Source organism: Bos javanicus, chromosome 24 (genome assembly GCF_032452875.1).
Source record: "Bos javanicus breed banteng chromosome 24, ARS-OSU_banteng_1.0, whole genome shotgun sequence".
In the NCBI taxonomy this organism is placed as follows: Eukaryota; Metazoa; Chordata; class Mammalia; order Artiodactyla; family Bovidae; genus Bos; species Bos javanicus.
This window is the reverse complement of record NC_083891.1, coordinates 959878-973017: the sequence shown is the minus strand read 5'-3', so window position 1 is coordinate 973017 and position 13140 is coordinate 959878. Positions and strand designations below refer to the sequence as shown.

Sequence of the window (13140 nt, the reverse complement as noted above, 5' to 3'; positions counted from 1 at the left end):
AGCAGCTGGAAACCCCACCTCAGCCAGCAGATATGCTAGGTAGTGCCTTGCACATCAAACCAGGACTGCACTGACAGAAAGAAAGGAAGCAAATGAAGCTGGTACCCAACTAAAATGTCTAAGAAAACGGGAAAACCAAAGGAAAGTAGGAGAAAGAAAAGATAAAGGAAAACATAAAAGTAATGATTGAATAAGCAGTAAATTCAAAAGCTGATCCTTTGAAAATTAAATAAAATGGAAAAACTTGGCAAAAATAGTAAATAATACAAAACAGTGAATGCAAACTCAGCATACACACCTAAAAGTATGCATATGAAGAGTGTATAATAGACAGATGAGCTTAAATTTTTAAAAGAGAATATTAAAACACAGCCCAAATGCTAATATTTTTTAAAACCTGTAATATCCATGTTCAGGAAAAATACAGATTAGCAAAATGGAGTGTAAGAACTACATAAAACCTTGTTAGACCTGAAAAAAGGAAGAAACAAAACTCTCTCCCTTTTTTCAATAGATAATGTGATTGTCTTCATAGAAAATCCCAAAAGCTCTGCTGAAAGTTTAACTTTCTCCTAAGACTTAATAAGTGAGTTTACCAAAGTTGTATGTTATGATATCCATATACAAGAATTACTTCTATTTGTATATGCCAGCAATGAGCAATTAGAAATTGAAATTTTTTAATGTACTATTTATAGAGCACACACACAGAAAACTATGACATGTTTTAAGGATGCTGCTGCTGCTGCTGCTTCAGTCGTGTCCAACTCTGTGCCACCCCATAGACGGTAGCCCACCAGGATTCCCCGTCCTTGGGATTCTCCAGGCAAGAATACTGGAGTGGGTTGCCATTTCCTTCTCCAGTGCGTGAAAGTGAAAAGTGAAAGTGAAGTCGCTCGGTCGTACCCGACTCTTAGCGACCCCATGGACTGCAGCCCACCAGGCTCCTCCGTCCGTGGGATTTTCCAGGCAAGAGTACTGGAGTGGGGTGCCATTGCCTTCTCCGGTTTTAAGGATAGATCTAACAAAATACGTATAGTATTTGTATGCTGGAAAGTGTAAGACAATGAAGAAAACTTGAGGACACTATATGTGAGAAGTGTACACATGGATTGGAAGACTTTCTGTTACCAAGATGTCAGCTGATTTTTTATAAAGGTGCCATGGAAATCCATTACAGAAAAGATGATCAAAATAAATGGGGCGCAGAACATTTGAACAGCCATTTGCAAACAGAGCTTGAACCAGTATGTCTCACTATTATAAAAATTAACTCAGATTGGTCATAGACCTAAATGAAAAACCAAAAGTATACAATTTCTAAAAGAAAATCTTTGTCGGTTTGTTTGATTTAGGCAATGATTTTGTGGGTCACAAACAGTGCAAATTGTAAAAGAAAAAACTGTTAAATTAGACTTTGACGTAAAAATCCTACATTCTTCGAGAAACATTGTTATGAAAATGAAGACAAGCCACAGACTTGTAGGATGTGTTTGCAAAATACATACCTGACAAATGACCGGTAACCAGTACAGATAAAAGAACTTGAAAAACTCGATCATGAGAAAACAATCACCCGGTTTAAACAGAAGCAAAAAATTTGAACACCTGCGCCACCAAAAACAGGTGCGAACACAGGCTGTATGGGACCATAGAGCAGCCTGGGTGCGTCTTTCGAGCGATGACATTTTGCTTGTGAAGAAGTGGCTAACCATGAACTAGTGACTTCTAGGGTGAAAATTGGGTTTTTACTCTCAAAGCCCAGATGACGCTGGACAAGCTCTTCACCCCCGTCTCTTCCAGGACCCAGAAGACTGCCACACACGAGCCAGTGCTCAGACAGGGCTCCGTGTGTTCTCTCCTGTCTTCAGTGTCACGTTGAGCTTCCCACTGTTCAACCATCTTGAAGAAGAGATTCTTTCTCCTTGGTTCAAGAGGTGTCTGTGGTGCTGGTCACTGGGGGTGGAGCCCTGAACACAGCAGGCTTCGAGGGTCTGCCCTGAGGCCATCGTAGGGCCCCTCGCTGTTGTCCAGCTCTGTAACTGGATGGTCGCTTCTGCCACAGGGGTCTGAGTGGACCACTGCCGCCCAGTCTGTGCAGGGCCTCTGGGGGTGGGTGTGGCCAGCAGAGCCCGAGTCACGTGAAGAGCCTCCCCGACCCTTGGCTGATGCCCTTCATTCTGCGTTAGGAGACATTATGCTTTCAAACAGCATGTGTATTTTAATTGCTTAATCATCTTTAGAAAGAAAATGCAGTCAAACTGTCAGTACCTTAGAAATTGTCCTTCCTTTCATTGCTACGTGTCACACCTCTGGATGTGAAGTTACTCCTCAAATCCGTCTAAAAAGAACAGCACTAGTTTACTTCAGACGTTCAGAGAGCGCGGCCTGGACTCCGTGAGGCCGACTGCAGCCCCGAGGCACGCCGAGGCAGGGTGGCGAAGCTCAGAGCCGGGGAGACCCTCTGCCCTCTCAGGCCCCACGGCCCCACGTGTGTGGCCGCAGGTGGCGGTGGCTGGGATGCTGAGCACATGACAAGGAGTCCTGTGTGCTCCTGTCCATCCTCTGTGGCTGTTTGTTTACAGACCTGCTCAGAAATGTTAAGTTTTATTTTATCAGAGAGAGTTCTGCCCAGAAACTAACATCAGAACAGTAACTAAAATGTCTATTCTAAAGTGTCTATACCGTTGACATTCTGAACACTTTTCCTTTTGTTGGCAACAGACAGTTAAACCACAGAATGCTCACTAAGAACAGCTACACGGATGCTAGGCTAGGTAGCAGAAGCCCAACTGATTTTTTGTGATAAATGCTACCTCCAAGGGGTTGTGAAACCAAGCATAAGCTAAATAATAAACAGATGTGAGTCACCAAATATAGAAACTTGCATCCTGACTGCAGTGGGCCCAACGAGATGATAGGGTGTTCACAGGAAGATACAATTTATAGGTCAGGATATAATGGTAACCTTTCACTGCGTAGACTGAAGGAGAACCTTGGGATCCGGATCACGTGCAGATACAAAGAGGTTGTGTAGGAACGTGTACGGAGTTTCACTTTCAGTTCTCGTTTGCATGAGGCTGTGGGGTAGTTGACTTGCCCCCCTTGACATGCCTCTGCTGATGTCCATGTGTCCCTTTTGAATGCTATAATTTGGGGAACATCACTGATGCTCTAAATTATAGTCCTGTATCCTTGTAGCATCTTGTTAGGGCCCGGCCTTCTCTAGTATCCTAGTAACGTGCTGGAAATCCGGGGAAGGCGGGTTCTAATTCCAGCTCCACGGTGACTCACTGTGTCATGTTCACATGCTCTTGGACCCTGGAGCGGCCAGGGTCCCCTAGAAAGGCCTCAGAACAAGCAGGGCCAGCTTTGTCTCCTGGTGGCGTCTCAGCGAGCTCGCTGATGCTGGCCTGACACGCTCCCCCAGCAGGGAGCGGTGGCCTCACACCTCGCCAGTCCCCCTCGGGTAGCCTCACACCTCACGGGTCCCCTGCAGGTGGCCCTGGTGCAGTGGACAGAGAGCGTCGGCCTCACGCTGGTCAGCAGAGACCTCACGTCCATGCAGCTGCGGACCCCTGGCGGCCAGATCCTCACCTACTGCATCCTTCAGACCTTCCCCTTCACGTCGGAGAGCAAGCGCATGGGGGTCATCGTCAGGGTATGCCCACCCCTGCCCCAGCCAGAGTCGGCTCTGCTCACTGCACGGCCGCTAAGGCTCCTTGCAGGGCTTTATGCTTGTCCCAAAATTCAGACTGATAACTTATGCTCCAGTGGTCGTGATGACTAAGGCAGAGTGAGTATAAGGTGTTACTGGTGAGTTTTGAAATCAGCTCGAGCGTCTTTGTTTTCCACTGCAGTAGCCGCTGAAGAGTTTACCTGAAGACTGGCTTATGACCATGAAGTTGCTGTCAAATTTTTCTAGCAAATACCCCAAATACATCTTGGATGTTGGCTAAACTAGAAGCTCATTCAAACTATGAAAATTTGAGAGAATTTACCTTGCAGTCCCAGGCACATGTGTGTGTACAGGTTTTACTTCAGAAGCCTCAGCATAGCACCTCTCGAGCTGCCGTCGTGGCCTCGGCTGCGATTGGCCTGGGCGCCCAGGGAGGACGTGGCCCTGCAGAGGGGGTGTTTGAGCAGCCCGCCCGGAGAAAGGCACTCCCGGGGCTGCTGTCTCCAGCCGTTCCGTCCAGGCAGCCTGGCCTCAGCGGGCATGTCTCATTGCAGGACGAGTCCACAGCGGAGATCACGTTCTACATGAAGGGCGCCGACGTGGCCATGGCCTCCATCGTGCAATACAACGATTGGCTGGAGGAGGAGGTATGCACTCGCTGCGTCTGCAGGCTCTTGACGCAGCACAGGCTGCGAGCTGTGGGTACTCACGGGGGTCGCCGCACGGACCGAGGTTCCGGGTTCTGGCTGGAGGAGGAGGTATGCGCTCGCTGCGTCTGCAGGCTCTTGACGCAGCGCAGGCCGCGAGCTGTGGGTACTCACTGGGGTCGCCGCACGAACCGAGGTTCCGGGTTCTACCAGACACCAGCCAGCCCGTAGAGCAGGAGAGGTGGGAGAGCTGGTGATAAAACACGCATTTGCTGTGTGAGCAGCTAGCGTTTGGGGTTTTGTGTGAATATACATGGATATATGCAGGCGGGTCCTTATGAAGAATATTTTATGTTGGTGAAGAAATAGCATCACTAATCAGTCACTAAAAAATATGAAATAATATTGTCTTTGTATGCAGAGTTGTATTTTAACCTGATACTTATTTTGTAACCTAATTTAGTTAGAATTTTACTCTAATTTGTACATAATATTCACTTCAAACATGGAAAGTAAGACCCAGATATAACCAATCCTATATTTCATCAAATTCTCCCTAAAGAAGTATGACTTGTACTTGTTGTTCACATTTATGTGTTAACAAAGAGTTAGACTCAGAGGAGAACTAATGCCCTGAAGTCACGGCGCGACCCCCGCGCCGTGCCCGTTGTGGCCGGAGTCCGGTGTGCCCCGTTATGTGTTAACAAAGAGTTAGACTCAGAGGAGAACTAACGCCCTGAAGTCAGGGCGCGACCCCCGCGCGGTGCCCGTTGTGGCCAGGGTCCGGTGTGCCCCGCCCCCGCTGCACACCCGAGTCGGTCTGTCAGTCCAGGGAGCACAGCCCACGTCCATGGCGGTATTGGCAATATGAATCAATAGCTCCTTCAGGCACTGGATTTAATCAGGGACATGAATAAATTAAACTCCCTGAAGACCTAGTAAAATGCCATAAAAATTACTTTTGGTCATAATGATGTGCAATTAATTATAAAATCCTTGTTTAATTTATTTAGCTTTATGAGGTCAAATCAATAAATGTCTTGCAACAGACAGATAATGTCAGATTGTTTTTCACAAAGATAACTTTATTAAAAATCCTTTATGCGTTTATTTCCAACATTGTAGTTTGTTCCGTGGACACATCTTTCGACCCCCGCCCGCGTCTTTGTTGTAGCACTGTTGTTGTCTGAGGGCCTTCTGTTTATTCAAAAGCCCGCAGGTTCTTGGAGCCTGAGTTTACAGGAGCTGTTCTGTGTCAGGGAAGCACCCGAGTGGAATTTTGCTTATAAACTTTTTCCCCAAACTGGAAAAACAAAACCACCAACACTTGCCCTCGTGTGGTGGAAAGGGCGATGGCATGAGGCCTGCCCTCCAGCACCTCCTCTGTAGACCGGCTGGAGGCGCTGGGGTGCGGCTCCTTCTGCGATGCCCGTCTGCTGCCCACTCCCGGGGGAAGCCGTGGTAGTGGCCGTGGGGGGGTGCCGAGCCCATGGCAAGCCTGTGACCTGCCTGTGCTCTCCCAGTGTGGGAACATGGCCCGCGAAGGCCTGCGCACGCTCGTGGTGGCCAAGAGGGCACTCACGGAGGAGCAGTACCAGGACTTCGAGGTGAGCGGGCAGCTCCCCTGGGGCCACTGTTGCTGGGTGGGCAGGGCATCCAGCCTCGGTCGATCCAGCATGACTCACAGCTCCACCGTCATCCCCAGAGCCGCTACAACCAGGCCAAGCTGAGCCTCCACGACCGGACGCTCAAGGTGGCCGCTGTGGTGGAGAGCCTGGAGCGGGAGATGGAGCTGCTGTGCCTGACGGGCGTGGAGGACCAGCTGCAGGCAGACGTGAGGCCCACCCTGGAGATGCTGCGCAACGCTGGCATCAAGGTACGTCCTGGGAGTGGTCCCCTGAACCAGGTACCCTGTCCCCCAGGGGTAGTCCCCTGGAACTCAGTACCCTGTCCCCCAAAGGTGGTCCCTTGGAACTCAAATAAGACGTAGCGTGGAAGTGTCTGTAAGCAGAGGTCTTTGCATGACCCTCGGAGAAGAAACCAGCACATCTGGAAATCTCCGTGTCCCCAGCTGGACGTCCATCCTTAGAGGTTCGGGCAGTTCCACACCACCCCCAGCTTGTAGGCACTCCCAGGGCAAGCTGGTTGCCCCCCTGGCCTGGCCCGAGCTGCCTGCACTGCAGCCTGTACCCACTTTGGGGGGTTTCCCATAAACTTCATGATGCTGCCTACTGACCCACAGACCAGCTGGCTTCCCAGCAGTTTGTCCTCTTCGGGTCTGGGGAGACGAGGGATTTGGGTGTGAGTTTCAGTTTGTTTTCTTGCCTTCCATGCTCTCACTGAAGCTGAAGTGCGGTTTTCGGGGGGCAAGAAACGTGCTGCCTCAGAACAGGCCTTCCATTTTTGAGAATTTTACTGAAAAGAAACACTTGTGTCTTGCTGGACCAGAGAGCCAACTAGGGGGAAGTGTCAGGACACAAAGCCGTGCCAGCTTCAGATAACAGTGCCCTTGGCACACCTAGATGAGGGCGCCATGACAGCACAGAGGAACACAGGAGATTCCCCGCCCACTGAGGGGCGCAGTGGGGCCGCCACAGGGGTCCGAGCTGCTATCCAGGTGGGAGTCAGAATTAGAGAGCAGCTTGAACTCCGAGCGCTGAGCCAACCTCAGCCTGCCTGGCCAGGAAGTTGGGTAGAGATGCGAGACAGGTTAGAGCAGACAGCCTGCCCGTCCACCATGTTTCTTCCTGAGCTCCGCCAGTCCAGTTCGCGGTGTCCTGGGTGGTCGGCAAGCCGGGCAGTGCGCGCGCCCCATGTAGAGGTGTGAGTGTCTGCAGTAGCTGCTCCCTGAGCCCTGGGTGAGGCTCTGCCCTAGTTCCTCCCCGTTTTCCATCTAAAGATGCAGACTCCTTTGTCCCGTCCCACGGAAGGATGCGGTTTCGGCCCGTCCTCTGAGCGTGAGCCATGGCACCCGCAGGTCACGGTCACCGGATTGTCGGGAGCGGGGATTCTTGTTCTGTGCCTTGTTTCCAACCTTGTCACAATGAGGTGTCATAATCTCAGATCTAGGCTCAGTAAAGTGAATCTAAATGTGTAATGGAAATAAAAAACACAAATCCTCAGACACTGAAAAGGGCCACTGAGCAGAGAGCCAGTACACCATGTAAGTTTGCGTCCTGTGCCCCAAAATTCACACTTGTGTCTGATACATAGAACACCTGAAAAATTCAGAGGATAGAAACTACTGATGTTACAGGAAGTGTGTATAAACCATTCCATTATGTATAAAGTGTGCTGATTTTGCTTTTCAGGCTAGGGAGATTTACACAGTAATACTGCATGTGTGTGATATTTATAAGTAAGAGTGGTCTCTGGAGTTCCTTGGTCGCCTAGTGGTTAGGATTCTGGGCTTCCACGGCCCAAGTTTAGTCCCTAGTTGGGAAACTGAGATACCGTAAGCCAGAGGGCGCAGCAAAAGTTAAATAAAATAACTACAATAATAAATGGGCTAGATCTTTTTATTTTTCATGGTCTTGTTCAACATGCCTTATCTGACATAATTTCTGGCTTAACCACTGCCCGTCAACCCATCTTGAACCCCAGCTTTCAACTGAGAAGCTCACAGGTCACACAAGAATCTCGGGTCGGGTCCTCAGCTCTGTGGCCCTTCGGCCACGAGGCTCCTGCCCCAGTCCTTCGCCTGCCCCGGCTCCAGCTGGCTCGTCTGAACGTTACTCTGCCCTTGCTGTTGCCGTCAGCACGTCGTCTGAGACGTTCTCATTCCATCTTTACAGTCCCCGGTGCACGGAGCGGTGACACTAGGCGCACTTGAGTCCGTGCAGCCGCCGCCTGCCTTCACGCGCCAGTTGCAAGACGAAACTGCCCCTGGGCTGCCAGCTCTCCCTCCCGCAGCCCCAGCACCTGCCGGTCCACTTGGTCTCTCTGAGTCCGACTCCTCTAGGGACCGCACTTAGGCGCGATCAGGCAGTGTTTCCCTTGGCAGCTGGTTTGTTCCACTCAGCACAGTGTCCTCGAGGCTCGCCCCCATTGTAGCAGGTGTCGGAACCGCCTGCCCTGTATGGAGGGCCCACACGGGTGTCTCCACCGTCCGTCCGTGGACTCTTGCCTCTCTGCACGTTTTGGCTGTTGTGAATAGTGACACTGTAGGTGCAGGTGTCTGTCCAAGGATAGAGACTAAAGAAGTGAACGCGTGCCAGAGCTGGGGCTCACCCACTGGGACTGTCTCCTAGATCTGGATGCTGACAGGCGACAAGCTGGAGACCGCCACGTGCATCGCCAAGAGTTCCCACCTGGTGTCGCGAACGCAGGACACGCATGTTTTCAGGCCGGTAAGTGTAGTCCACATCCCTTTGGACTTTAAACGTTTTAAATTAAAATGTACTGGTTTTATGAGAATGTAAATTAATTACTAGATACCTATTTAAAAAGAGATAAAAACAGATTTCTATTAGTTACATATATTAATGTGATCAAAAAGCTGCTTTTGATAGAGTGAAACAAGATACACATTCAAGAGTATTTTCCTGTAGTACTATTAGAATTATTAACTAAATATCTATTTTAAAACAGACATACTGCCATCACTTTCCATTTGATTTATAAAAGTGTGTAGTGATTTAAAAAATTACAGTTCCCTAGTGGTCCAGTCGGAGAAGGCGATGGCGCCCCACTCCAGTACTCTTGCCTGGAAAATCCCATGGACAGAGGAGCCTGGTGGGCTGCAGTCCATGGGGTCGCACAGAGTCGGACACGACTGAAGCGACTTGGCAGCAGCAGCAGCAGTGGTCCAGTGGTTAGGACTTGGTGCTTTCTCTGCCAAGGCCTTGGGTTCAACCCCTGGCCCGGAAACTAAGATCCCACAAGGTGTGTGGCACAGCCAAGAAATAATAATGTCTGTCTCTTAGTCATCATACACGTTATATGCGGTCTAGAGGCCGCTTTTGTGAGACAAGCTGTAAATGCAAAGTAGACGTGTTTTTAATCTACCGCCATCTTCAGATTAAATGTTCTCCCTTAATTAGATCAAAGGAAATTAATAGAAATGATCTAAATTAATGTGTTTACTGTATCTGTTAGTTATGATGAAATTTGATTCAAACAAGAAATAAAAGTTTCTTGGGTCTTGATTGATGGTGGCTGAGCAGACATGGTGTGTGTCTGTCTTCCAGATGAAGCACTTGCACCTACAGAAATAGTGATTTGAATATAATTTACATGTAAATGTCATTTGTCTCGGAGCATCAGAATAGCAAATTAGGCCCTGCAGACTACTATTTGCAATTAAATTATTAATGATTCTGATAAAAGTTCAGATCAATTTTTGTTGACTTTTCAGTGTTATAGCCCCACAAATAAAATCTCCATAATAAAAACTACCTACTTAAAGATGAGTCTGGGATTAATTTGAAACACATGAAACTTTATTTTAGTCCTATATAATATATCATTTCTTTTATGCCCCATAAAATCTCCACAGGAAGAATGTCAAAAACTGGTGTGTTGGCTTCTGAAATGTTTGCATCCTAAAATTAATGGTATTTTGAGATTATGGCTCGATTTTACATCGTTTAATCCTCCAGATACTTAGTTGGCCTGAACTACAAGGATTTGAAACTCATGACCAAAACACAAAGCAAGCATTTTGCTCACTCACCTTGTTATGAACGAGGCGTCTGTAAATGGTCCTTCCGTTCCCCACCCCCTGCTCGGTCTCCTCAGACCCACCGGACCGCCCAACCCCGAGACTGTAGACTGTCCATTCGTGGCCGCCGTGTGCTCACTCGCGTGTGCTCCTGAGCGCTCACGGGGGCGGGACTGCCGTCTCCGCTCACCTCATCTTACTGCACTTGTAGAACTTGCCCTGCACTTCCCAATGTGTCTCCTGCTCTGAGTTGCCACAAATTGGGAAACAATGATATTGTTTACTGCCAGCGCTGCAGGAGAAATTCGGAAGACAGTTTGTTACAGCATTTCCTGTGTCTGGAGCTCCATCATGCTAACTGGGCCTTTCTCCCCTTTCGTGGAGGTGACCAGCCGCGGAGAAGCCCACCTGGAGCTGAATGCCTTTCGAAGGAAACATGACTGCGCACTGGTCATTTCTGGGGACTCCCTGGAGGTGAGGCTCGTCCTGCCCCAGACCTATGTGTCTGTCTGTCCTTCTCCCTGGAGGTGAGGCCGTGCCTGCCCCTAGACCTGTGTGTCTGTCTGTCCTTCTCCCTGGAGGTGAGGCCACACCTACCCCTAGACCTGTCTGTCTGTCTGTCCTTCTCCCTGGAGGTGAGGCCACACCTACCCCTAGACCTGTCTGTCTGTCTGTCCTCCCTGGAGGTGAGGCTCATCCTGCCCCTAGACCTGTCTGTCTGTCCTTCTCCCTGGAAGTGAGGCCGTGCCCTGCCCCAGACCTGTCTGTCTGTCCTCCCTGAAGGTGAGGCTCGTCCGGCCCCTAGACCTGTCTGTCTGTCTATCCTCCCTGGAGGTGAGGCTCGTCCTGCCCCTAGACCTGTCTGTCTGTCTGGCGGCCTGTGGGCTTCCACAGGTGTACCTGCCAGGCTGCCTTGCTCATCGGCACTGTTTCTGGGTCTCTGCTCTCAGCAGGCCGCATGCAGCCCTGTGAGGGGTGGGCCCTGAGGAGTGGCCGCTGTGCTGCGGTGAGAGCCTGGCCCGCACAGCTCTCGCCTCTGCTCTGCTGCTGGCTCCCTCAGTCCCTCAAGCCCCTCTCTGGGCGCCTGGAGCCTGCTCCGTGCTAGCAGCGTGGCCACTGTGGAGTCCTGGCTCTGGTACGCAACTCGTGATCTAAATTCATCCACACACAGACGTCCAGCAGTGGCCCGGGACCCAGGAGACCCTGTGCTCCTGGAGACCCCCACATGGGGCGGGTGGCTCATGGATGTCTGGGCCATCCCCTCTGTCCGGTCCCCTCCACTCACTCTGCTCATGGGCCTGGCGGCCACAGTTACCCAGACAAGGGGGTGCCGGGCACCCACACCCTCTGCAGTTTGCCGACGGTTCTCGCAGACGTTTCTAGGAGTCTGGGCGGAGTGGTGGGTCCTTTTGTGTCCCACCTTGTCAGTGGGACACAGGCCAGCCCGTCAGGGTGCAGGCAGCACCCACACTTCCCGGGGGAGCAGCAGAGATGGCCGTGCCGTCTGTGCCTGCAGATGGCGCCACGTTTTCGGCTCTCCCTGTGGACCCGGGAGGGGCTGGTGGCCGTGGTCACAGAGCCTGCCACCCACGCTGCTGGGCTCCGCACCTCCCAAGTCTGCTCAGTGGCCCCCGCAGAACCGCACAGGACCACAGGGCCTGGGCAGCAGAGCCACAGCCGTAACTCGGGGTATCCAGCTCAGCCATGGGGCCCCGCAGCCTTTAGGCAGCTCTGGGGTATCTTTAGTTTCCCAGCCAAGATGGGGAGCTAGGGATCAAAGTCTTCCATGTGACCAGAGACTAAGATATTCCCAGGGGGGCCGAGGCGGGCTGGTCAGAGGCCGCCCTGGAGCCCTGGCCTTCGAGCTGTACATCCACTCTCTGTCTGTGGCGGTGAACCCGGGCCCGCTCCTCCCCCAGGTCTGCTTGAAGTACTACGAGCACGAGTTTGTGGAGCTGGCCTGCCAGTGCCCGGCCGTGGTCTGCTGCCGCTGCTCGCCCACCCAGAAGGCCCACATCGTCAAGCTGCTGCAGCAACACACAGGCCGCCGCACCTGCGCCATCGGTGAGCATCCCCATGCACCGGGACGGGTGCCGCACTCCCCGCTGGCTGGACTCCAGCGGCATGGTACCCGGGGTCCAGACCCCTGTCTGCTGTTAGCGAGGGAGGCGGGCCCTGCAGGCCCTCCTCACACCCCTGTTCCCTGCCTCAGGTGACGGAGGGAACGACGTGAGCATGATCCAGGCGGCAGACTGCGGGATCGGCATCGAGGGGAAGGTGCGGCCTGCCCTCCCTGCACCCAGCACCTGCTCTGGGTGGCTCCACCACATGGGTGGGAGGGGGCAAGGTGGGGCCCACTGCCCTGTGGGAGCAGCTCCCTCAAGGCCAGGTGGGGACAGTCACGACCTGCTACGACCCGGTTCCCTGGCCAGTCTGTCCTCTGAGCTCACGTGAAAACACCCAGAGAGACGGGGCATGCACGGGGTCCCAGCTCCTTTGCTTCCTGGGCCCAGTCGGGTGTCTGGTCACAGCTGAACCTGCAGCTGCTTGTGGTGGGGCGTGAGTTGGCGGCTCCAGCTGAGGCGACAGGTTGCAAGGACTGGCTTGCAGACGCCCGAGGTCCCTGCTTAGATCCTGGGACGCCCACAGTGCTGGAGCTGGACCCTCCTGAGGTCCTGGGGGCAGCGGCCGCTCCTCAGCCGAGAGTGGACTCCCTTGGGCAGGGGGCCCGCACAGTTCCGCCCACTCTGTGCTCCCGGGAGCTGTGGGTCGGACACGCCCCGCAGGCCCGTCCCCAGCAGCATGTCTTTCCCTGGTGGGTTCGGCCCGTCCTGAGCACCCCACCCGCCCTTGCAGGAGGGGCGGCAGGCCTCACTGGCAGCTGACTTCTCCATCACGCGGTTCAAGCACGTTGGCCGTCTGCTCATGGTGCACGGGCGCAGCAGCTACAAGCGCTCGGCGGCACTCGGCCAGTTCGTCATGCACCGGGGCCTCATCATCTCCACGATGCAGGTGTGCCCCGCCGTGCCCCCAGCCCCACCCCAATTCACCATCCCCGCTCCCAGTCCCCGCCCTGGCCCCATCCCAATCCCCGCCCCCAGCACCACCCCAATCCCCGCTTCCAACCCCACCCAGTCCCAGCCTAGCACCCC

General features: G+C 52.5%; 1 protein-coding gene across 2 annotated transcripts in view; it reads left to right on the top strand.

Annotated features, from left to right (window-relative positions):
- Positions 1 to 13140, top strand: part of ATP9B (ATPase phospholipid transporting 9B (putative)) — a 150999-nt gene that overhangs the window by 132995 nt on the left and 4864 nt on the right. For both annotated transcript variants that reach the window (XM_061399483.1, XM_061399484.1), the window contains 9 exons: positions 3500 to 3661; positions 4234 to 4326; positions 5850 to 5933; positions 6032 to 6202; positions 8577 to 8675; positions 10373 to 10462; positions 11908 to 12052; positions 12201 to 12265; positions 12845 to 13000. In XM_061399483.1, coding sequence (XP_061255467.1) covers positions 3500 to 3661; positions 4234 to 4326; positions 5850 to 5933; positions 6032 to 6202; positions 8577 to 8675; positions 10373 to 10462; positions 11908 to 12052; positions 12201 to 12265; positions 12845 to 13000 — 1065 coding nt within the window. The remainder of the gene's footprint in view (positions 1 to 3499; positions 3662 to 4233; positions 4327 to 5849; positions 5934 to 6031; positions 6203 to 8576; positions 8676 to 10372; positions 10463 to 11907; positions 12053 to 12200; positions 12266 to 12844; positions 13001 to 13140) is intronic.